This window comes from Micropterus salmoides, unplaced genomic scaffold (assembly GCF_014851395.1).
Source record: "Micropterus salmoides isolate LMB-PRFRI ecotype aquatic unplaced genomic scaffold, ASM1485139v1 Ms_hic_scaffold_21, whole genome shotgun sequence".
Lineage (NCBI taxonomy): Eukaryota > Metazoa > Chordata > Actinopteri > Centrarchiformes > Centrarchidae > Micropterus > Micropterus salmoides.
The window spans coordinates 26,523,012-26,547,848 of NW_024041262.1; the positions used below are offsets into that span (position 1 = coordinate 26,523,012).

At 42.5% G+C, this 24,837-nt stretch overlaps 1 protein-coding gene across 2 annotated transcripts in view; it reads left to right on the plus strand.

The window, feature by feature from the left end:
- LOC119916268 (syntaxin-binding protein 4-like) overlaps window positions 1-24,837 on the plus strand; it is a 73,048-nt gene that overhangs the window by 32,243 nt on the left and 15,968 nt on the right. For both annotated transcript variants that reach the window (XM_038736229.1, XM_038736230.1), the window contains exons 13-20: window positions 558-654; window positions 2,279-2,403; window positions 4,795-4,884; window positions 5,036-5,101; window positions 18,272-18,451; window positions 21,529-21,645; window positions 22,188-22,237; window positions 24,641-24,777. In XM_038736229.1, coding sequence (XP_038592157.1) covers window positions 558-654; window positions 2,279-2,403; window positions 4,795-4,884; window positions 5,036-5,101; window positions 18,272-18,451; window positions 21,529-21,645; window positions 22,188-22,237; window positions 24,641-24,777 — 862 coding nt within the window. The remainder of the gene's footprint in view (window positions 1-557; window positions 655-2,278; window positions 2,404-4,794; window positions 4,885-5,035; window positions 5,102-18,271; window positions 18,452-21,528; window positions 21,646-22,187; window positions 22,238-24,640; window positions 24,778-24,837) is intronic.

The following is a 24,837-nucleotide window of genomic DNA, read 5'->3' on the forward strand; positions in this document are numbered from 1 at the left end:
AACACTGAAACATGATCCTGGAGAACTCATTAGTGTTGACACGGTCAATTAATCAATTGGTTGATTTACAGAAAATAAATTAAAAAACAATGTTGATATTTAATAGTTGAGGTAACTTATTTTTCAATACTAAGTCAGTACTGAAAATAATGATTAGCTGCAGCTACAGTCCAAATGCTGCGTTAACGAAAGTAACAAACTGTTTGAATTCTTTATTGTGTTTTAGGTTTAATTTTTAATGTATTAAATTGGCTTTTTAGCTATTAATCAGCACACATTAAATGTTTATTTTAATCTGGACAATAAAGTTTAACATCTTAACAATACCTCAGTCCACAGACCTTTGTCTGCTGCAAATCACATATCTTCAAGTCCAGTAACTCGCACGTTGTCAGATCAGTCGCTCCTGAGGATGTTCTCTGTACGCTGAGGCTCATGAAACATTTCATCTCCATCTGGAGCTTAAAGCGGAGATACAGGGTTTTATTTGGATAGTGACAGAATACATTCAGGGCGTCACCACTGTGAGCTGATTATTGATCTGTGTGTGTGTGCAGGCTCTGGATCTGCTCGGGCTGAAGCCCACAGAGGCTCAGCAGCAGGCGCTCAGGTCCAGACTTCAAGCCGATCCAGCCGGGACGGTGGCCTTCACGGGTAAGACTGCAACACTCAAATCACAAAACCCCCTAACCCTGAATTAACATCGGTAACTTTTAGTTTGTTTTTCCTCTTAACCCCTTCAGTCCCAAAAGCTGTCCTACTTCCTCCATGTTGTACTTGCAGTATAATGAACCATTATGTTTTTATTACCTTAGAATGAGACATTTCTATCTACATTGAATTTGTACAAAGAAGAACAACAGCAGCTAACGTTAGCGTTAGTAGTAGTAGTAGTGGTAGTAGTTGTCTGGTTTATTAGAAGCAAGAAGAGAAGTGAAATTTGGACAAAGTCAGGAGCACACGTATTATTTAGCTCAGAGCCGAAAGAGCGTGTCGGCCATCGTAGCTTCTCCTGCTCGCTTGCAATTGGAGGGGTGAGCGGTGACTGATGGTGCATTCATGTGGCGTCAGAATATAATCAGAATATTTCCCTCCTTAAATCTTCATTGAAAAAATATAAATAAAGTCTACATGGGACATAAAGAAGTATACAGAACTTTGATTCGTACAAAATCACATATTGCATATTTTGCAAACATGTAATTTGTAATTTGTAGTATTGCGTTTATTTTGCCATGTAGAGTGAACTAGATGTCTGCGTGTTGTTTATGTGCTTGGATAATACTAAGTCGGAAGAACAACTTCACAACTTGGTAAATGGGATCATCCGAGGAGCAAGTGAATGCACGCTGGTTGCAATTCACAACCCTCACCAGTAGTACCTCCTCGTATGGTCCCACTTCCCGAGTTGTGAAGTCGTTCTTCCGACTTCACTGTGTGTTCATGTGCTCTTAAGTCTGAATGTGGAATCAACATGGACGCTACTACAAAGATGTGTTGGATTATCATTATCAGAGCAGATAAATGTAGCGACGAAACGCGCTCTGTGTAGCGGTTTGTCCGTTTGGGTTACTGTAGAAACATGGCGGCGCAACATGGTGACGTCCACGTAAGAGGACCCGCGGTGTCTGTAGATAGAAATGTCTTATTCTAAGGTAATAAAAACGGTTCGTTATGTAAGGTCTTTACACACCACTGAAAACGTCGTTATTATATTGCATTTCTGTCAATAGATCTCATAAATAAAAATTCCACACTGAACCTTTAAGCCTTCAGTACCGTTATAAACCCAAGTCCTGAGCCGTCAGGACTTTTCTCGTTAGCTTCAGGTGTTTCTGTCACAAAAAGCGTTTCCTGACCAACGCCTGGAACACCTGTGAATAATCCATAAAACCAATCAATAACTAACAAACAACACAGCGACCTCTTTACAGCCTCTTCCTCCATTATAAGGAGATAGGGGCGCAGCCAAACTTTAATTTGAACAAGCCGCTTAGAAACTCCGTACCAACAAGCAGGACTTTGACTTGTAATGCAGTATTTTTATCTTGCAGTATTACAACTTTTACGCAAATTCATCCAATTCTCAAGTTATCTAAACTCTCGAAGGCTGCATTCAGACTGCAGGCTAAAGCCTAATAGTCCTTGTGTGACCTATTTGACCTATTTGACCACCTTTATCTGTCGTTAAACTGCGTCAGTAACCGAAATAGATACTAAAACCATGAAACTAGAATTCAGAATATTTGTTCTTGTGTTTTGTACGCTGTGTTCACAGATTTTGAGGGCCTGATCAGGGAGCTGTTCACGCCTCAGCTGGAGGAGTTGACCGTCACCCAGCCGGGGTCGAGGTTCACATCTGATGACCTGTCCAGTTTGTTGGAGTCGCCCACAAACCCGCTGGTATAAACTCACAGCAGCATTGACCCTTAAAAACACACTGAACAGCAAAAACAGCGAATCACACAACAGCTAGTTCTGTGATCTGCCACCTCTGAAGTTTAGGTCTGAACCAAAACCAGGAGCTTGTTAAGGACCATGCAGAGCGAACGACGACGCAGCGAGTCTTGTAGCTAACTGAGTTGTGGGGCAGCAATCTGCTGTTAAAGCTGCTGCTGTGAAGCTAACATGCAGAGAGGATGAGACGGTCCCAGAGCCAGCAAAACGAGAGAACATGGTAAATAATGTTCAGTTAGTGATCAGTGTTTCCCAAAGCTCAAGGCGACGTCCTCAAATGTCTTGTTTTGTCCACAACTCAAATAAATTATGTTTTACTGTCACAGAGGAGCAAAGAAACCAGAAAATATTCACATGTGAGAAGCTGAAATCAGAGAATTGGGACGTGTTTTCTTTAAAAAAATGACTCAAATCTAATAATCAATTGTCAAAATAGTTGGAGATTAATTTAATAGTTTTAACTAATCGATTGATTGACTAATGGTTACAGCTTTAAACAGCAGCAGGCTTTCGTGAACTAGAAAGCAAGCTGAATGAAAGGCGAGTCGTTTAACGTTACCTGACACAAACATCATGGCTGGAGCGGTGTTGTGCGGTGGTGTCCGCCACTTTGTTTGTTTCCCATTTACAGAGGCATGGCTGAGCACAAACACCGGATTGTTTTTCAGCAGACACACAATGCGGTCAGCTATCGGACCGCCAAGAGATATTATCTGAATCTGATGAAAAACATGTGTTGGATTAGACTCGCTGACTCCACCTTAAACTGGTGAAATTTGGACTTCTGAGCTTCCATCTTTATCTCTGCTTGGCTATCATCAGCACAAGCGGTGCAACAATACATGAAACCCTCAAAAGCTTGTTATGTTCTGCACTGCAAGAAGAACAAAGAAAGCAGAATATTTTTGTAATTTGTGCAAACATAAAATTACTCTCACAGTAACAGCTGAGGCACTGAAACGTTGGTGTGCAGTCATTTAGAACAAGAAGGGAATGCTAAACTATATTTAAAAACAAATGCTGTTTCACAAACTCTTTCTTACTGTAACAACACGAATCAGACTCAATGAATATAAAGAAATAACAGTATAAAAGTGTCCTCATGCAGGAGTGTGATCAGATCCCTGTCCTCCTCGTGTTTGGTCATTAGCTGGTGTGATGCTCTGGTATGCCGGTTCCGACCGCTCAATGTGGACGCTCCAACATCGACCTGTTGACGCGTGACCCATCCTGTCAGCCGGCTGTAAAGATTTTCTACACCACCAGAGTCACACGGGCATCCGACCGATAATCAATCGCAGCCTGAGGGCAACAAGCAGCAGAAACAGCTGTTCATACTGAAATGAGATACAGCAGGACAGAACGTGATAAACCTCATGGTCCAAACCAGCAGTGACGAGTCCTGAGTCTCCTTTTCAGCTGAGCCGTAGAAACTATTAAACCCACCAGTTAGCTTCACTGCTGCGCCGGGTCACATGTTCCTTCATCACCACGAACACACACACTGTAGGTTATTCTGACTCTGAACTACAGCACCACATGTGGATTCATCCGCCGCTGAAAGTAGTCCCCAACAGATGGTCTACTTCCTCCTGTTTGTGTGATAGAAACCACAGTGTTTGAAGAAGTTACTGAGCCTTTTTAAACATGAAACTATAAATCTGTGAGAAGTCTTCAGCAGGAACCAATGGGCTCGGAGCTGAGAGCTACAGATTTTTGACAGGTTGTTGGTTTGAGTCTAAAGATGAGATATGGTGATAATGACTGTAATAGAGAACAGAAAACAGCACCGAATGTAACCTGAACTTAAAAATGTGATTTAAAGTTATTGAGAAGTCCTTGAAGTCGATGTCCTGGTGACTGTAGACATTGCTTCAGAATTACGTTTTAAAAGGGATTTATAAACGCACAAGAAACCGAAACATTGTTTAACCCTTTAATGTCCATTAAAGCCAGATAATAATAATATTTTATTTATTATTTAGATAAATAGCTTTAAACAGTAACGGCTGAAGTTTCAGAGGGTTTATTCATAGGGTAATTAAAAATAATACCTGTATTGAAAAATGTATATTTCAACTGGTCGGGTATTACTAATGTTGTGGGGTCAGAAATCTGTTTACACATTGTAGGGACTCGCCTCCCTTATGGGGACAAAATGCAGGTCTCCTTTATGTAAATCATTAAATTTTAGGGGGAAGATTCAGTTTAAGGTTAGAGGTTAGGGGTCAGGTTTAGGCAAGTAGTGGTTATGGTTATGGTGAGTCTCCAGGGATTGAATGTAAGTCAATGTAATGTCCCCAAAAGTGATGGAAACATGACTGTGTGTTTGTGCAGCCGTCGCCGTCGGACTCGGAGGACCTTGAGGAGATGGAGCGGCTGAGGAAGGAGCACATCGAGGCTCTGAGGGAGATCAAGAGACTTCAGGTAAAACACACCTGTGTCAGGATGTTTACTTCCAGCGAGATAACGTCATGTTTTTCTCACCCAATCAATTGAATTTCAGTGTTTTTTAAAAAGTTAAAATAAAAACAGTAAAGGCCAAGTCATATTTCCTGGTGACTCCATACTTCTTCAGGAGCAGCTGATCGAGTCTCAGAGAGTTCACCATCAGCTGGAGGAGGAGCTCAGCAAGGTCAAACAGGTGAGTCACACCTGCTGCAGGTGCCTGAATCTGCAGTAATTATTCAGATTTTGTTACTATCAGTTGTTGAAGTACTCCATGAAGTACAATTTCAAGGTATTTGACCCTTTATTTGAGCAATTCTTTTTTATACAACTGTATACTTTATATACACCTCATTGATTGACAAGAGAAAGTGTTACAGATGAAACTACCAAGACAGTTTATAATAGAAGCTCCACATGCTACAACATGAAATACATCAGTTATAATTTACATATATACACTGAACAAAATTATAAATGCAACACTTTTGTTTTTGCCCCCATTCATCATGAGCTGAACTCAAAGATCTGAGACTTACTCTATGTACACAAAAGGCCTATTTCTCTCAAATCTGTCTAAATCTGTGTTAGTGAGCACTTCTCCTTTGCCGAGATAATCCATCCACCTCACAGGTGTGGCATATCAAGATGCTGATCAGACAGCATGGGGATTGAACAGGTGTGCCTTAGGCTGGCCACAATAAAAGGCCTAAGGCTGGCCACAATAAAAGGCCACTCCTAAATGTGCAGTTCCATCACACAGCACAATGCCATAGATCACAAGTTTTAAGGGAGCGTACAGTTATCATGCTGACTGCAGGAATGTCCACCAGAGCTGTTGCCCGGGAATTGAATGTTCATTTTTCTACCATAAGCCGTCTCCAAAGGCGTTTCAGAGAATTTGACAGTACATCCAACCGGCCTCACAACCGCAGACCATGTGTAACCACACCGGCCCAGGACCTCCACATCCAGCATCTTCACCTCCAAGATGGTCTGAGACCAGCCACCCGGACAGCTGCTGCAACAATCAGTTTGCATGACCAAAGAATTTCTGCACAAACTGTCAGGAACGTCTCAGGGAAACTCATCTGCATGCTCGTTGTCCTCATCGGGGTCTCGACCTGACGGCAGTTTGTCGTCGTAACCAACTCGAGTGGGTAAATGCTCACATTCGGTGGCGTTTGGCACACCCAATACAGTGAAACTGCACATTTTGGCAAAGGAGAACTGCTCACTAACACAGATTTTGACAGATTTGTGAATAATATTTGAGAGAAATATGCCTTTCGTGTACATAGGGACAAAAACAAAAGTATATGTCAATGAGGTGTATATAAAAAAAAATATATATATATATATTATACTATAATCTATTAAAACTATAATACTAAAATATAGTACATTTGGTGATAATTCTCATGCACCATCTGATCTCAAGGTCCTCTTTTTCCAGAGCTTTCCACTGCAGGTCTTTGTATTATCTCTGTACATATGTAGTTTTTCTGTTATTTAGTCTACCCTCATTGAAATGGGATGGACAAATTAACAGAAACACCTGTCAGTCTAATGCAGCACATTTACATTTACATTTACATTTACTCATTTGGCAGACATTTGGCATTGTTGTTTCTCAAATGTAAGTCGCTTTGTATAAAAGCGACTTACATTTGAGAAACAACATACAAGCATCAACAAAGCATCAAATACATCAAGAGATCTACAACTGACCATACATACTAGGAAGAGCAGCAGTAAATACAAATAAGAGCTAATAGCAACACAGCAGCTCTCTGAAACCTTTTACCTTCATGAAGGGAGGATTAATTGCAAGTAGACTACATTAGTTTTAGCTGGGTTGACCTACTGTAATAAACAGTGAATACCCATAAGTGTGTAAGTGCGTAGAGAGGGCCTAAGTTCCTCCCTTTCGCTTCCGCCGTGAAACTGTAAAGTACCATTTAGTTTTGTGTGGAACCGCTCGGTAAACTATCCTGAACTAAACTGAAGAAGCCTCTTGGATGAGAGACAAAACGTCCTTGAGTCCAGTTGCTCTTGATTTAAACCCTCGTCGGTCAGCTGTGACCTGGATGACACATGACCTCAGTGAACTCTCTCTCGTCTCGCACAATATGCATCACCAACGAGGCTGTCAAAGTGTAAAAACCGTGCCCATTCAATTTACATTATCTGGATATTTATTGATAATTCTGTCCATTTTAACATATGTTACAAAGACGTCATCTTTAGACTGACTCACTCCTGCACAGCTGAAACGTTTCTTCCATGAGCTGCTGGTTGAAATCTCACCACAGGATGAACAAACATTTAATTTTCTGCCGAAGTGAAGAGTACCCTCTCGAGAGTACCCTTCAACTGCTACAACATTCACAAAGTGTAATTCATGTTGCTGTCAGTGTTCAGGACGCCGTCGTGTGGACTGTGCGGTGGGTTTGTTGTGTTTCTGCAGTCGGCTTCATCTGGTGGGAGGGGGTGCGTGGGTGTTTGAAGGGGTGCTTCTTTCAAAATAGATGAGCAGGTGAAGCTTTACGCACACCTACACACACATACACCCTTTAACTGGGACTCACACAGCAGCAGGCAGCAGTGAATCTTTTTTGGGCTCCTTCTTGTGTTTGTTCGCTGTGATTCACAGCTGAAGGGTCTCGGCCTCTCTGACTCCCACTCTCCTGCCTCTCAACTTTCACTCTGTTGCATAAAGCGATCAATATCTACATTTAGACGCGGCCAACAGATGTACTGCAACAACAAAGACTCAGCCGGGACATTTCCTATCTGTGTTTTGGACCTGAGGATTAGAAACAGGGAGGGTTAGCTTCATGTTTCACTTTCATGTATTTCCTGCACGTATTTTCAGCTGCAGCCGGAGGAGGAGTCTTTCATGCACCTACTGTATCTCCCGTCTCCTCTTCAACACTTGCTTTACTTTGTTTTTTATCTGTAAATCATCATTATTTATTGATCTAAATGTAATACTTCCTGCAAAGTAAAGCAGCTCTCAGCAGCACATGGAGGTGTGGGTTTTTTGTCCAGCTGAATCAAAGTAACCAAAGACTTCCACCCTCTTAGCGACAGCTGAGTGCATAATGTGCCTGTAATTACTGCTGCTGTACTCTGACGCTTGAAAAACGTTTGAGCTTTAAGCCAAATATAATTCTGTGGTTTATCAGTGAGCTACTCTGCAGACTGGAGTCTCTCTCTCTCGGGCGATGAACTGATCACAGGTCAGATCTCTGCTCTCTCTCTAGATTTAATGCTTGACCTCAATGTTATTGACTGTGTAGCTGCTGAGGCTGCTTTGACATACAGTATGCTGCCGTTGACCTTTGACTGTCTGCTGTAGTGGAAAATGTTGTTAGTAACTATTAGATAGAAGTTTTCCTCGCCATCAAATGAATGCAGAAACCATGAATGTTGAGCAGCAGTACTAACTTTCTCTCAACAACCACGGCTCTGACTCCCTGGCGTTTAAAAACTGGGGGGTAGTTGGTAGTGGTGTTTTGTAGAGCCCGACCGATATGGGATTTTTATGTCCGATAGCCGATATTCTTTTTCCTCTTTATTTAAAGAAACGCATAACATAAACAAAGATCATCCCTGACATTTGTTATGTTGAGACTTCACCAAGATACCGTGACATACATACAGTTTAAAAATAAACTTTTCTTGTTAGCAATAGTACTTTGAACAAAAGTACAACAAAATATATTAATGTTTTGAGTCAAATGGTATAAAACTACAGAAAACATTTATAAAATATCGGATTTATTATAAATTATAGAGTACTACTACTAATGAACATTAAATTAAATACCAATATAGTACTACTACTAAAAATAACAATAATACCATATATCGCCTCTCATGTCAGTGCTATCATAATAATGATACAGGCAAATAATTATATATGATACAGTGACGCAGAGGAAACGCTTCCCTTGATTTAATCTAATACTACATGACTGTCTACAACGAGGAGCTGCTACTGTGTGTTAGATACTTGTTCAGCTCACATTTATTCGTAAGTCCCCTCTGGTAACTGAACACTAAAGTTAGCCTCCTCCACTGACAATCACGGCATTAGCTTTGTTTCAGGCAGCGTTATCTGCTGTTGGCAATGTTAGAAAATATTTAGGAGTAATAAATGAGAGAGAAATGAGAGGATCGGTCGCAAGAACACTGCTGAGCCTGAAAAACGGGAGGGTTAGCAAGTCTGGTCTCAGAAGAGGAAAAGTGATGAGGGCTGTTTTTATTAATATTTCAGTCATGTAGTGACAAAAGACCAACTCACCAGGAACACTGAGCTACCAGGAGTTCCTCAGACTGCAGTCAGCTGGTGTTTTATTCTGTGGTGCTTGTTAAGAGCGCGCCCTCTGCTGGGCAAACTATGCAACACTCATGACATGAGGGAAGGATCCGACTCTCTGTTTCTGATTTTTAATAGTCATATCGGCTGTTATAAACGCGGATGCAGGTAGCATATATCGGCCGATAATATCTACAAAACGATAAATCGGTTGGCCTCTAGTGTTTAGTTTTTTTGACCGTATCAGCAGACAAAAATGTCCCTATTGGACAATTCTACAAAAACCTGGTTTATCTTCAATTTTCTCTACAATTCCTCCACATGCAAACCACAACACGGTTAAAGTTCAACAATCGTGGTGACGGTTAATAAAAAGGCAAACATGAACTGAAGGTCTGTAACAGAATCAGAGCCGGTACTGACCTCCCTGCGGCCCTAAGCAAAATTCTGCTATTGGACCCTCCTGTACCTGCCTGTAGAAAAATCCAGTGGTGGTTTGAATGGACCTGTGCACACTAACTCAGTCCTCCTTGGGTGTGATAAGACTGGGGGCCAATCTTCTGGGCCATTTGGTGGAGCAGCAACTGTTCCATTGTACATCTCTGGCTGTGTGTACAGGCTGAAGCTGTGGATCAGCTGTACTTGTACTGAGTGATGATCCAACATCTACTCTACTGACAAACTTCAGCACAGCCCCTGTAAACTATAGATAACAATACTTGACAATGTCATCAGCTGCATCAGTCCCATTCAAACTGGCTCCCCCAGGTTTCTTTTAATACATTTTCAAAGGTAAAATATTATTTATACCATGACTTGGCTGAATATGTGATGCTTATGATTTACTGAGAGATGTGCATCCATATTATCCAGTCTGCCAAGCTAATCAACATTTTTATTATCAATATTCAATGTCACTTCACAGCTCTCCATCTTGCATTAGTCCAAGGTTGTATCTAATCCTTGACTGAGAGACAGATAATCTTGTTTTTATATCATGTGCGACTATGAGGATTGCCATGCGGAATGCGCGAGTTTCATTTTGTACATGCGCATATGAACGCATGTTCGGATATCTTTTCTGAGCTGCAGTTTATAAACACCGTTGCCCGTCAGTGTTCATCAAATGTAATAAATAGTTGTATTTCACTATAATATTGTTCAAACACAAAGTCTGGCAAAGACACAGACAAAGAGATGCGCTGCACAGCTGGGTTGGCAAGACAGCGTTGGCTTTGCTTTTCAGACCCGTGGGTTCCTGGTTGGGTGTGACATGGAGGCAAAAATAGTTTAACTTTAGCACTGAAGAAAAAAAGGTTTCAGGTTTCTGATACAAGTCAGAGAAGAGCAGGTTAATAAAAGGAGACATGAGTCTGTTTCTGTGATGGACCGCTGAAGTCCAGCCAGGCTGCGGCGCATCAGGACCCAGATTACAGCTACCTGACTGTCAGGTGTTCTTCAGGCTCTGCATATTTATTGAGCCAGTCCACACGAGCTGGCGACCTTTAATCCTCCTTCACGACTGATTCCTGAGTACCTGCACTTTCTCACAACTAATAATTAATTATTACTTGAAGGTGTTTCCGTTCTATGCTCTAGGTGTAGCCTTCATCAGACTTGGTTGTTCTTGTGTTTGTTGTGGAACATTTTGGCTATTTGAAGTAAATTGGATCACTGGACTATGCAGTTATAAAATACATTTGACTTTTTGTTCAGTGGAATTTCCTTTAAAGCAGGTTAGTTGTTGACTCAGCAGCAGCAGCAGCCTCTCAGTTGCCCTTTTAAAGTTGAACTAATTTTTGTTTTCTGAGATTCAGTAGATATCTCATTGCTGTTTGTTTTGACTACTCTGTGAAAACTGTAATTACCAAAAAGAAGAAATGTAAGTTTGGCTTTACAGTGAGTCTCATGAAAGAGCCAGATGTTTCCCTCCGGAGCTGGTGGAGACCAAACACAGAGCTAACAGAGAGCGAACACTGGACTCAGCTTCATCAGGTGACACAAATACAACTCCCCATGATGCATCATGTTGCTCTGTAGCTGCTGGAGGTGGAGATGAAAAGCTGGTTCCGCTGAAAATCAGTTGTAGCAGCTTTAAGTTACATGAATTCATGATTATAAGTTCTGTGGAATTGCTGTCGATCACTGGTACTGATATTGTGTATAAATGAACCGAGAACAGGTGATGGACAGCGTGCCGGTGTTCTCTGTACTTTAACAGTCTGAGTTTTTGATTTTAAAGCACCTGTCAAAACTTCTGCAAAATGAAGGTAGACCTGAGAAGAACCTAAAGTGCATTTAATATCCTTTCCTCTGAGGGTGGCATTTCACCGGCGCTGTCATGGCTTTCAGTGAAATCAGCAGCTTAGCGATGGAGACATTATATTAGTGTTACATAACAACCAAACAAAGCAAGAAACTGCCATAAATGGAAATGTGAACGTCATTTCTCAGTGAGCTCAGGAGCAGAAAAACCTCAGACTGTCAGGTTCGGGGTGGAAACAGGACCAGACGCCGCTCTTTGTTCTGCCAGGCTGTACAGCTTGTGCACAGTGAGGGATCTTTCTTCCGTTATGTTGCCTTTTCTGCAGAACTGAAGGGTTGGCTGCAGAGGAGAGGCGGTTGACACGCTCTCTTATTAGAACCTGGAGGTCAGGCTTCATGGCGGCCCGGAACCCCGGAGGCCACAGCTGGAGCGAAGACGGCTCTTGCTGGGATCCATTAGCCTGGGCACACACGCATACATGTCCACACTCCACCAGATGTGCTTAAAACCGTCTATGCAGTCTAAACTTCAGCGCTGACTGTGTCATTCACACATCATTTGACCCAAATGATGCAAATTCAGGATCCATTTTGAGATTCTTGTGATCAGGTGCAGAGCCCTGAGGTCCTCGCTCCAGGCTCAAGACAAAGGGAGACTGTGACTTTAAGATCTGTGGACACATTCAACAAGCAGCTCAAGACTCTTAGACTTGCTTTTGTTTAGTTTTAGTGTCTTTTTTTAGTCTTGTTCTTTTTATAGTTTCAGCTTGATGTCTGCACGTCTCTTTTTCCATCTTTAATTTGCTCTTCTGTGGAGCACTTTGTTACGTCAGCTCTGGACAGGGACTTTATAAAATACACATACCTATTTTCTTACAAAACATTTGTGTACTGGACCACTTCCTACTAACGGTGGACGATATAATATATAATGATATATAATATAAAACTCCACTCCAAAGTTTACATTTGAAAACAGACATTTCAGCAGAAATGACAGTAAGCGGTGTGGAGACGAGGACGGCTCAGAGTTCGAGAGTGAAGTGCAGAGCTGCAGATCAGTCATTTTCTTTTTAAGTACATTCAAGAGTAGCTTAACACTAAATGCACTTTTTTTTAACCACTTAATAACCCTATAAGTTCAATCAATTATTACGGGATAATCAGCTTTGAACACCTTCAGTATGCAGAGGTGTACAAATACTTTGTTACTTAAGTAGTTTTTCTCTGGATTAGTACTTTATTCGAGTATTTCAAGTAGTTGTAATTTTTTATTTTACTTTACTACATTTCTAAGCCAAATAACAACTTTCTCCTTTCGATGCAAAGCAGCATCTCAACTCGGACTTCCTCACGGAGGACTGAGCTCCTCACCCCATCTCTAAGGGAGAAGCCAGACACCCTCTATAGAAAACCTATTTTGGCCCTTGTACCCGCGATCTACTTCTTTCGATCACGACCACAGGTGAGGGTAGGAACATGGTAGATTGACCCGTGGATCGAGATCTTTGCCTTCCAGCTCGGCTCTCTTAGCGTCACAACAGTGCGATGGAGCGAATGCAATACCGCAGCTGCTTTTTTTCGATTCTCCAGCCAATCTCCTGCTCCATTATCCTCTCACTCACGAACAAGACCCCAATATACTTGAGCTTTTTCACTGGGGATAGGTACTTATTCCCAAGAATTCACCCTATAATGTAATCGCATACACCGCCACGATGTGACTGCATAAACAGATTTCCCACAACTTGAGTAGTTCCTGTTTCCCCATGGGGACATCAGAATGACATAATGTATTCCCTATCCCCTTATCCTAACCTTAACCATCACAACGACACGCCTAACTTTATAAACCCTAAACTGATCCTAACCTAAACATTAAAACCAAGTCTTGGCCCTCAAACAGCATCTCTGCCCGAGCTCAAATTTCCCCATCAGTTAGTGTGTATTCAGTTCAAGTCCCCACAGGGATATAAAAACATGCAACACACACTCACACGTATGAAGCACAAAGGGAAACAGACAGGAGTGATTTTGGCGGCCTCGCCTCTCCTGTGGTGCTGTCATATGTAGCGAGAGCTAACAGGACATTACACACATAAACAGAGGGAGTGAGAACAGTCCATCTGTTACTTTCATTTTTCCCACAAAGGCAGCATGCAATTAAAAAAAACTGCAAATTACTGTTCCAAGAAAAAGACTGTGTGTGTGTGTGTGTGTGTGTGTGTGTGTGTGTGTGTTAAAAGTACAAATATTATTATTTAATTAATCCATTTTTTTAATAGAGTTGTGTGCAGCTTGTTGTTACACTTGGACACATCATGTTATAATGAGAAAAGTTGGTTTTTGTACCAGAACTATAACATTTAGTACTATAACAAGATAAAGGGATGTGTCAATATTAAAAGAAATGTTTCTAAATAAAACAATGAATCATTTGTTATCTACTAACAATAAGAAAACTTTTAAAACATCTATAACATCTTGTCAAAAAGGAGAAAATGTCTCAATAATCTACAGTTTCATGACTCCATCTGCTGAGGATGGGATATTATGGAAAGCTCTAGAACAGCTACCGAATGGGTCTGGTGCTGAGATTGTTTTGTCAGCTGCTGCTTCCAACATCAAGAACGAAATTTGAACCTCAAACTGAGCACGCTTAATAGATTTTGGAGTTTTAAACTGCATTAAAAGTTCCACATATTTGAATTAAGAGGCCTGAACCAGGTCAGAGTGAAACGAATATACAAAAGTATGTGGACAGCAGTTGTACTTGCACAGTAAATTGTTAAATAATGGTATTAATACTTTCACCGCAGTGTTTCCATCTCTGTGCCGAGTCGTTCTCCTTCAGCGGTGCCTCCTGTGTTCATAACTCACTCCTTTTGTCCAGCCTCGTTATCCTTTATTACCTCTGAGGATCACTTTACCGTCTGTGGGCAGTGTTTATTTCAGGGCTGGGAGGTTAGAGTTACTGGTTGCCAGTGTGCCAACAGTACTGGGAGTGGTTGTTTCCCAGTCAAGTGGGGTTGCAGTATCGTATTGTTGCGGGTGTCGGTTTCACCGCCCTGAGAATTATGTAACTTCCACTCTGAAGGCCTCACAGACTGACTGGAGATAAACTGCTGGTTTCCAACACCACCTTCTACACAGTTAACTGGAGTTTATAGTAATTCAAACACCCAGAGAATAAAAAATAACAACCGGTTTTCACTCACAAGACGTCACACATGGACACTTGGTCAAGACCTTCAGCATCAGCTTGTGGCCTGCTGTGAAGACCTTTAACATCATTGTTAAACAGAAAAGAGTAAGGAGGTGGATGGAAGGGTGGATCAGAAACCGGATTTTCATCCAGGAGAACAGTGTTCGTTTCCTTTTGTAAAACAAAAAGTCAACGTTGATTCTTTTTAGTTAAGTCATGTAGCTATTTTAACCCAAAGCTTCCATCTTTACTTGAACATAAACAAGCAGTTTTGGTGCCTAAACCAAACAAACCTGCGACGTTTTACAACATAACCAATAGTTTTATTTTGAAAGTCTATATGTTCTTGCTAACTTGATTGCAGAGCCCTACACATACAAAAACACGCTAAAGGTTACCCAGGGCGTTTAAAAGGGATGCCAAGGGGTCTTGACCAAACATCCATATGTGACAAGTTGCGATGAGAACAGGTTGGACAAAATAATAGATATTATCATTTTAATATACACCAATCAGCTATAATATTATGACTACCTGCTGGTTCCCGTAGGAAAATTAGTTTGCAACACAATCACATAGGCATTGCATTGTGATAACCAACAGACAGATACAGATACAGACACCCCGCACCTTGCTACGGATTAGATTGGGCATCCTGCCTATTTGGCTATATATGTCTTACCTGTTTAAAAACTGAATTGCTTGAGGCACAAATGAAAATTTTGATTGATGTTTAGTAAATAGAGGGAGGCAGTATCATCGCCCAGATGGCAACAGTTCAAATGAAGAATAGCTTGTTCTGTGGATTACAGATGTTAAATAGTGCCTACTCTTTGGAGTTCAAAATGTCAAGTGGTATTGAAATAAAATTACAGAGGCACAAAAAAAAAAAAAGACTGTTGTCGCAGCGATAAACGGATCTTTCAAACGGGCCACTCAGGTAGAATCAAAAAGCTTTGAGTGGGAATTAGACCAGATGACATCCCAAATAACATTACAACCCTGGAACTGTCCGTGTTGATAAACCACTAAACAAATAAAATGATTAATTATTAACAGGAAATTAATTCTTATAATCGTTTAATCGTTTACCACGAGTCATTCATGGAGCAGAAAAACATTCTCTGCCTCTGGCTTCTGTAATGTGAGGATTAGTTGCTCTGTTTTGCATCAGTGTAATCTGTATTATGGGGGTTTTAACTATTGATCGGACTAAAACAAGTGATCTGAAGACGTCACCTTGGACTCAGAAAGAGAGCGCTGACGTTGTGAGTTTGTGCCGGGCCCCCTGGAGGCTGCAGGATCCCCAGCCAGCTGTTCAGGTCAGGTCTGCATCAGGATGAGGGTTTAGAGCGCCCAGTGATCCCGGGGGTGTTATGTAAGAGGTCGTCTCTCAGGTCTGACCTCTTTGGCCGGGTCCCTCACGCTCTGTTACACACACACAAGAATTTTCTGCACTTGTGAGGACCCTGACTGAAATAATGCATTCAAGTGATAAAAAAAATAGACAGCCCCTGCAGTTAGTGCACGGCTCAGTGCTCTGACAGACTGGGGGGGCATAGTGTGTTTTAGCCACACTGGATGCGTAGATCTTTTTGATTACGGCCAGTTTGGTTGATTTCAACAATTATTAATGTGTCAAACACTTTGGTTTATGACCAAATACCTGCCGAGCAAATGACATTCCCATCAGCCTCAGCTGTACGCCGTGTTAGCATGCTAAACTAAGTTGGTGAACATTATACGTGCTGAACATCAGCATGCTGACGTTAGCCTTTGGCTCAAAGCACTGCTGTGTCCAGCCTCACAGAGCTGCTTGCTAGCATTACTGCCAACTGAATCTCACTCTCAAGTCGTCAACGCACTGGGTAAAGCCCCGCAGCGTCATTTTTGAACGCCAAAGGTTGGTGTAGAATATTGAACAGAAAGGTCAGGAGTAAGGAGGTGGATGGTGTGGATGGTTGGTGCCAGAAACTTTCGTTTCCCATGTGAAACAGAAGTCAACATTGGCTTTTGTTTATTGAAGTTACTTAGTTACGGAAGTAACATTACTTAACTTATGTGAGAAAAGGCCAAGTAAAAATTTTGTTATTATAAAGAGTTGGTATTCTGCTCATTTTCAGGTTCCTCATCTTATTTAGAGTTTGTACCAGAGCAGGTTTACATGGTTATTTTTTTGTCATACTGCACATTGCTGCAGCTCCTCTTTTCAGCCTGTGTTGAAGGCTTCGTTTTAGCTATGGAGTGATACATCTTGTCTCTAAATGATCTTTGTTGGGAGTTGCACATGCTCAGTTCCTAGTTAAGGACTACTAGCCAATCAGAAGCAGAGAAGGGCGGGTCGGCGAGAAGCCGGTCGGCAACACGGACTGGAGCGAGAGTTTCAGAGCGGCGAGTTATTAATCTGTATCCATAAAGTTTTAACTGAGCTCTGTCTCTACATCACAGGAACAACTTTATGTCCACTGACTGCCTGGAGGGTAGCTAGTGTTTGGAAGGGAGAGGAGAGCTGTGTGCTGCAGCTCGCTGTTTCTGAGGGCGTGTCGGAGTAGCCACTTGGCGAGCGTTATATGAGGCGCGTTTAGCTTTCATCCCTGTGACGTCACAGAGTTTTCTGTAGGAGATGGGAACTCCCTTTGGGCTGGACTTTGGGCTTTTTCACTTTGCAAACCTGTTACAGCACAAAAAAGATTATAACTCAATAAAGAAGAGGGAAAAGGGCAAAAAACAGAATACCACCTCTTTAAGCCAAACCACGATCTTAAACCAAACCTAGTAGTTTTGGTGCAAAAATCTAACCAAATTGCAATGTCTCACAACATTAACTACTAGTTTTATTTTGAAATTAGTAACAGGACGGTGCATAGTTATTATTGCTAACTTGACCAGGGAGCCCTACATGTGCAAAAACACTTGACTTTTGTATATTGTGTAGACTTGGGACAGCTGCTGGCACATCTTGTCTGTGTTTGTGATAAAGGGTATGCAGGTATTTAATTATTAAGTGTACATTCCTTGTATTAGTGCTCCTTTGTGTCCCTGCATGCATGGATAACACCCAACTAGACTTAAAATACATTTTAGGAAAGAAATAAACCTAGTGAGAATAAAAAAACCACTACGTTAACACTTTTATCTTTTAAAATATGTTCCATAATTTAGTGAATTCTCAGTAGGATCAGCAGGAATTAAAAACATCGGTCGTCCCTGTTTTAGATTAGTGGTGCTGCTTTTCGAACGTTGGCGACCTTATCAAGGATAGAAACATGCTGAGCGGTGGCAGGTCCGGGCGAGTCCTGCTGGGTCCTGACTGTCCAGCCTGCTGATCCAGTGAAAGCAAAGAGCTTCATCACACTTATTCACCCTGACACAGAGAAGTCAAAATCATGACTTCAGCACCTTCAAAGATTTATGAGGTTAAGAAGCTTGAGCGGGTTCTGAACGCACCACGCAGGCTGATCCTCTGCTGAGTAATCTGTTCACTTGTTGAGCTGTGATGAAGAAACGCTCCTCTTTTCTCCCTCACTTCCCTCCTTCATCCTCTCCCCTTCCTCTTTACTCTTTGGTAGGAAGTAAAAGTCGGAGCAGAGGAGAGTCGGGCTTTAAGGGCTCGGATCCAGCTGGCCGAGGCGGCTCAGAAGCAGGCGAGGGGCATGGAGATGGACTACGAGGAGGTGATCCACCTGCTGGAGGCCGAGATCGCTGAGCTGAAGACTCAGAGAGCGGAGCAGCCAGTGCCGACCAATAAGGTGACCAACATGACTGGCTGGTGTCTTCAGTTCGTCAGAGATCATGAGGCCTACATTTCTGCAGAAGTAGCTTAAGTTTGACAATTTGCAGGATGTTGTCAGCAGAAAAATAAGCTCTGTTTAGACTTTCTGTGTGGAGTTTGCATGTTCTCCCCGAGTCTGCGTGGGTTCTCTCCGGGTGCTCAGGCTTCCTCCCACCGTCCAAAGACATGCGGCCCAGGTTGATTGGTGACCCTAAATTGTCCGGAGGTGTGAGTGTGATGTGTGGCCCTGTGATGGACTGGCGACCTGTCCGGGGTCTTCTACCCCGCCTTTCACCCGATGCCAGCTGGGACTGGTTCCAGCCCCCCGCGACCCTGTACACAGGATAAGCGGTTGACGATGGATGGATGGAACTGCCTTTATCTAAATATAGTCAACAGACCAGACTCCACTGATGCTTCTCATCTAAGATGGCATTTGAGTTTGTTTTCATCCAATGGATGGATGAAAACATGTCTGACATCTTTCTGTCAGATGGCCCTGCATGTTTTGACCGAGCTTCTGCAACAGACCCTCACTACGCCAACGCTCTGTGTTTGGTCTGATGCTAACAGATATCTGGTTTGTTTGCAGGATGAGGTTTTTGCAGTGTCCTTCCCAGTGATCTCCCTGATGATTTCCCAGAATCCCTCACTGGCTGTGCTGCCCCTGCACCCTCATCCTTCCCCTCCAGGTTTTGGTTTCTTCCTCCATCATCATCCGTGAATCTGGGTCAGGTTATTTTTACAAAAGTCTGACAGCAGCCTGCAGCTCGGCACCGGCGGGCTACTGACGGCGAGCGGACGAGCTGAGCCGACGCTGCACGGTGTCAGCTTTAACACAGCAGCAGAGAGGAAGAAGCCCCTCTCTGCTGCGTTGAGAATATTATCACACGTTGAAATGCTGACTCACGGAGAAATCCTCTGAGAGTCAATCTATTGTGTCCACACTCACAAGACATCATTTAACAGAAGTAATTTCCTCCAGCAAATATTTTATTTCTGCTCCTCAGCGTTTCCAGTACGTGACGGCTGAGGCTGCTGGTTACTTTTTTCACATTATTTTCATCATCAGTTAAGCTGCCAATTATTTTCTGAATCAATTGTTTAGTCTAGAAACAAAAAGAGCCCAAAGTAAAAGAGCTTGTGTTGTTAATGGGACTTTCCTGTTGAAATAAAGGGTAAATAAAAAAATTATAAATAAATCTGAGACTCTGAAACCAACATTTTCAGATGAATGATTAACCTGATCAATGAAATAGTCCCTTTTCAAATGCTGAGAGTCAGATTGATGCCACTCCTGTGTGGACAGTAAACATGAAGCTTCAGCCAGAAGCTGGTTAGCTTAGCTTAGCATAAAGACTGGAAACAATCCTTATGTATCCTTTAAAGAAACCGTAGGGGTGGGAATCTCTGGGCACCTCACGATTCGATTCGATTACAATTCAGAGGGCTGCGATTATTGATGCATAACTTTTTCTATACAGGATCCCTGGATAATTACTAAGCTTTTAATTTGCACATTAAAATCCAAAAGAAACATCTCCTTATTAGCTTAAAAGGACTTAATTTCTCCCACATTTACTTCATTAACCTCATCATGGTCCGTCATTTCATTAACAACCAGACTCCTCTGAAAACGGTCATATAAAGTTAATTATCAGGATATAGTCTACAGTATGTGTACAGGACAGAGCTGTATACCAGTTTACACATAGTTACAGTAACAGAACAATATAAAGTCATTCAGGATTTTAAGCCTTGGTAAAGAGCTGGGTTTTTAGTAGATCTTTGAAAGTGTCCAGACTCTGTGGGGATAAGATCCAGAGGATGGGGGCTGCGACGCTGAAGGCTCTGGAGTCTGGTGTGGGGGACAGAGAGCCCTTGTACAGGGCAGATGTTAGCTTGACACTTCCACGAACCTCCTTTTGCGTTCTATCAACATTATGTTATCAATTAACTTTTAATAATCGATTTTTAGACATTTGTTAATCGATTCATAATCTTCCACGTCCGCATCGTGATGTATCTGAGAATCGATTATTTCTCCCACCCCTAGTTCAGAGAAGCGTATTTCCTGAAATGTCAAACTGCTTTAATCAATTTCATTCAAAAATTTCATATTAAACTTCACATCTTACCAAGGTCAAAATCATCTCAGTCAGCCTGGAACATAAATAGCCGACTACTCCAGAATCCAGTCTTCCAGTTTTCAGTTTACTGAAATATTTATTTTACAGCAACGAGACAAAGAATCTGTCGCCTAACGTAAACCTCACTTCTTCTTTTTTAAAGTTGTGGCTGTCCTGCTCCATTTATCCAAATACCTGGAACTTGGGTTTAATCCTGAGCTCGCAGGTAATTCTAGGAGCTTGTCTCTGAGGTGGAAGATGGACTGCATGTATGGCGAGCTACAGTGCAAGGTGCTGGCCTGACCAAGGATCAAACCACCAACCTTAGACTCCACCTCCTGCATCCTGAGCCACAGCAAACACGCCTCAATGCGTATTACGTTTACTCTTTAAGTTCCTGCAGAGCCACACGTCTATAAAGGCAGGGCAATCTAAAATTACAGAGAAGTAGAAATATGTTACATCTTGTTTGTCCTTTTTTCCCTGTCACGAGGAATGTTTGGTCGTTCAGTTGTATTTATCAGTCAATTCTTAAATTGTATTGTTAGATTAAAATGTTGGGAGCACAGGTGTGTTTTTAGAGGCTGATATTTTTTGACCAATCACAGGATTGCTGTGGGATGGGAGTCTTTCAAAAGTCATCACAAGACTGGGCGAGACAGGAAAAAAGTCAACGAGTGAGACAGAAATCAAACGTCTGTTTTTCTCTACAAATATTCAGTTCAAACATGAATAAACATTTTCTGACTCTGTTGTCAGGAGCTGGACAGGACAGGAGCAGAAATCAGCTGTAGTGCCTTCTTTTTAGCTGTTTTTGGTTTCCTGTCCACGCTATTGTAACTGTAAAACACAAAGGACAACTTTAACCAGAGAGGGAAGAAACACTGAACAAAATGTGTCCCTTGTTGTTCTGTCTTCATCCCAGGAGGAGACGGAGGAGCTGAAGAAGAGAGTGGCCGTCCTGGAGTGTCAACTACGGAAGAGCGAAGTGGCCAAAAGGGGCTTTGAGATGTCAACGGGAAAACTGCTGAGTTTTGTGGAGGTAAAGAGTCAAACCAGAGTTTTAAGGAGTCCTGAGTGTCTCCCAGCCCGATGTCTCCTCGTCCTCTGAGCCACAGAAACTATTAAAACCCATCCGTGAGACTCACTGCTAATGAGGAAATTACTGAGCCTTTTTAAATATAAAACTAAACGAATGTGAGGTGTTTGTAAAGATTTACATCTTCAGGAGGAACCAATGGGCTCGGGGCTGAGAGCCACAGACAGGAAGTGACTGAGAGATGGACTGACTGGTTGCTGGTTTGGGTCCAAACATGAGATTTGAATTAAACCAAACTTGTGATTTTTACTTAGACAAATATTTTTTGCCGGCACAGTGAGGATGGCGTAAACTAAAATGTGTGTTCTTGATTCATATCTGCATTACAAAAAGAATAAAGATACAGCAGACGTGAACTTCAAAGAATGTCTGACCTTCAGCTGAAGAGATACTTCACTTCCAGCAGGATTATAGTTCATGTAATAATCATCGCTGCAACAAAGAACAACACAGAAGTGGAACATATTTTGTTTGTGTGTCTGCAGAACGTTCAAGAGTTCCTGCTCGAAAGTCACGGACCAACGAAGAGCTACAGGTAGTTGGAGAGAGACTGTAATTCTGTGTTTGTTTGTGCTGCTTTATGTGAAAGTGTGTGACCGATCGTCTGAATCGTGTAATGAGAGATCTCATTCAGTGGTCCCGCTTTCTTTCTTTGCCTCCTTCCGCACTTCCTCTGTGTCCCTCGCCACTTCCACTCTGACACGGAGTGAGCTCTGGTCGGAGTCACCCTCAGAGCCAAATCTAAACCGCGTAGACAACAATGGTGCTGACGCGGCATTGGAGGGTTTAAAAACCCACTACCACTCCGCTATCGTTGGTTTCGGATGGCGCTTAATGTGGCGGACCCTCCGCATGAATTCTCAAACGGAGTGGGAGTAGGTAGGGATGGGGAGGGAGCGGTTTCTGGAAGGCCCTTTCTATGCTTCCTCTCTGTGTTTCTATGCTTCCTTCCTTCCTTTCTATCTATGCTTTCTTCCCGACTTCCTGTCTTTCTATGTTTCCTCCCTTATTCTTCCTACCTTCTGTCTTTGATTCAGTCTATGCTTCCCCTTTCTGTCCTTCCTTCATTCCTTTCTGTTTTGATGAGAAACCTGCGGATACAAGGATTTTTCTTGACAAAGATCCATCTGTGCTTTAGTCTTTGTGTACCTAAGAACACGTTAGCAGTAACAATCGTTTACTTCTTCTTCTGTTACATTTTTAAAGTAGGATTTTTACTTTCCGCCGTATAAAAACAGGGTCTGCCTGCGATGTGGCCTCCTCTCCTTATCTATCGAGTTATTGGTGCCTTCCTGCCAGTTGTGTAAGTCAGGTTCTGTAAACCAGGTCAAGCGGTCATGTTGCGAAGTCACCCAGCACCTGCTGCCTGCTTTCCTTTTTATTTCACACCAGGTCAGTGGGACACCTGGACTCGTCTTTCATAACCGCAAGACCCCCCGTCGTTTTTTCTTTTTATTCACCTGTCTGTTCATCTGTTTCTAGGCCACTCGTAAGAGGAAATGTAGGCTGGCTGTCCAGGCGTTCATTGAGGGAAGCATGCATGAGGCGTTCCACTTTGTTATAATAAATGTCTCTTTGCTGCTCATTCATTCCCAGTTAATGACTTTTTTGATCCCTCTAAGTATCACTCTCATTAAAGCCATTAGTCTTCCTGACTTCAGCGCTGTAATAAAGAAACTATCCCTCAGGAGACAAGGAGCAGCACATTTCACTGTGTTGGTAATATGTTTAGGAGCTGTGAGACCGGAAGCTTCCAGAAACAAATAATAAAACAGAAAGCTGCGTTCATGCTGTCTGTGTTTGGGATGACCTCGGTGTTGGCTGATGGGGTGAAGTGAGCGCTGTCAGAGTGAATAACAGCTGCAACCATGGTGACGTGGACACTTCAGCAGCTTTACAAAGTGTTATTAGCTCTCTCGATCATTCAAAGAACTGGAGGTGTGAGCTAATTCATCAGGCAGTAACCCACATTAACAAGCGGCCTCATGAGTGTTATTAAAAGCTGTTGGTGCAGAGATCGTTTGCTCGCTCCTCCAAACCACTGAGCCAGCAGGAGAGGCTCTCCTCAACAGCATTGCTAATCTCTGTTTCATCAACTCGGCACACACCAGCCGTTATTTGAAGATGCAAAGATTTGGCTTCATGTGTTCAGAAATAAAGATGAAAGAAAGTCAGGACAGTCCCTCACAAAAAACTAAAGCAGTCCCTCCAGGATCTCACAGCATTGTTTGTGACTATGCGGCAGCTTTTCAAAAAATTGCAATGTTGTGCTGTTTTGCGGCGTCTTTTTGTGATGAAATTGTGGAAATAAGTGCAAACTGCAAATGTAGACGTGATGTTTTTAGAATTGTAGTTGAATCATTAAACACCCCCTCCAGGACTTGGCGGGCCTGACCCTGACCCTAACCCTTACAGCTGACCAGGATGCCGCAGCCTGTGTCTCAGTGTCTCGTCTGACGTCCTCCATGTGTTTCTGCCATTCTCTCTGTATGCTTTGGGGCAGCAAAGTGTTTGTCAGTAGACGATTTCCTTTATGTTCGACCGCGATACTGCACGTTCTTCAGAACAGTTCCCACCCTTTGGTGAAGAAGATCTGGATACTGGTCTTCACGGCCCTTTGCTGTTTATTGCTGTAGGTAAATGTGACACGTTTTGCAGGAAACGGAGATGATGGGTCACATTTGTAGAAAAGTTGCATTGATTGTTTTTGCAAGTTGCTCTGTATTTACGGGGATTTGTTAAATTTGTGTTAATAATTCCCGGAGGGACTTTTTATTTGGCAAAAACTTGTGACTGGTAAAAATGAGTAATTGTGAACCCCTCTAGGCCGCATCCACGAAGGCCTGTGATCATGTGGGTCCCTGGACTCTCCCGGGAACCTCCTGTTTGTGGTGGTCGTCGTTTCTCACGGCTGACTCGTCCTTCTGTCTTTTTACAGCTCCGGAGACGTTAAAGTTGGCGCGTCGCCTCAAGGCCTCCCTTCTCGCTACAAGAAGAGTCCCTGGACTTCAGCCACGCTCGTTCAGGAGGCGAAGGAGCTCACTAGGACTGTCAGAGCCATCCTGGAGGTCGACTGTAAGTGATGTCAGCTCCCTCTGCTCGCCTCCACGCATGCAGGTCTGCATGTCTTCCTCC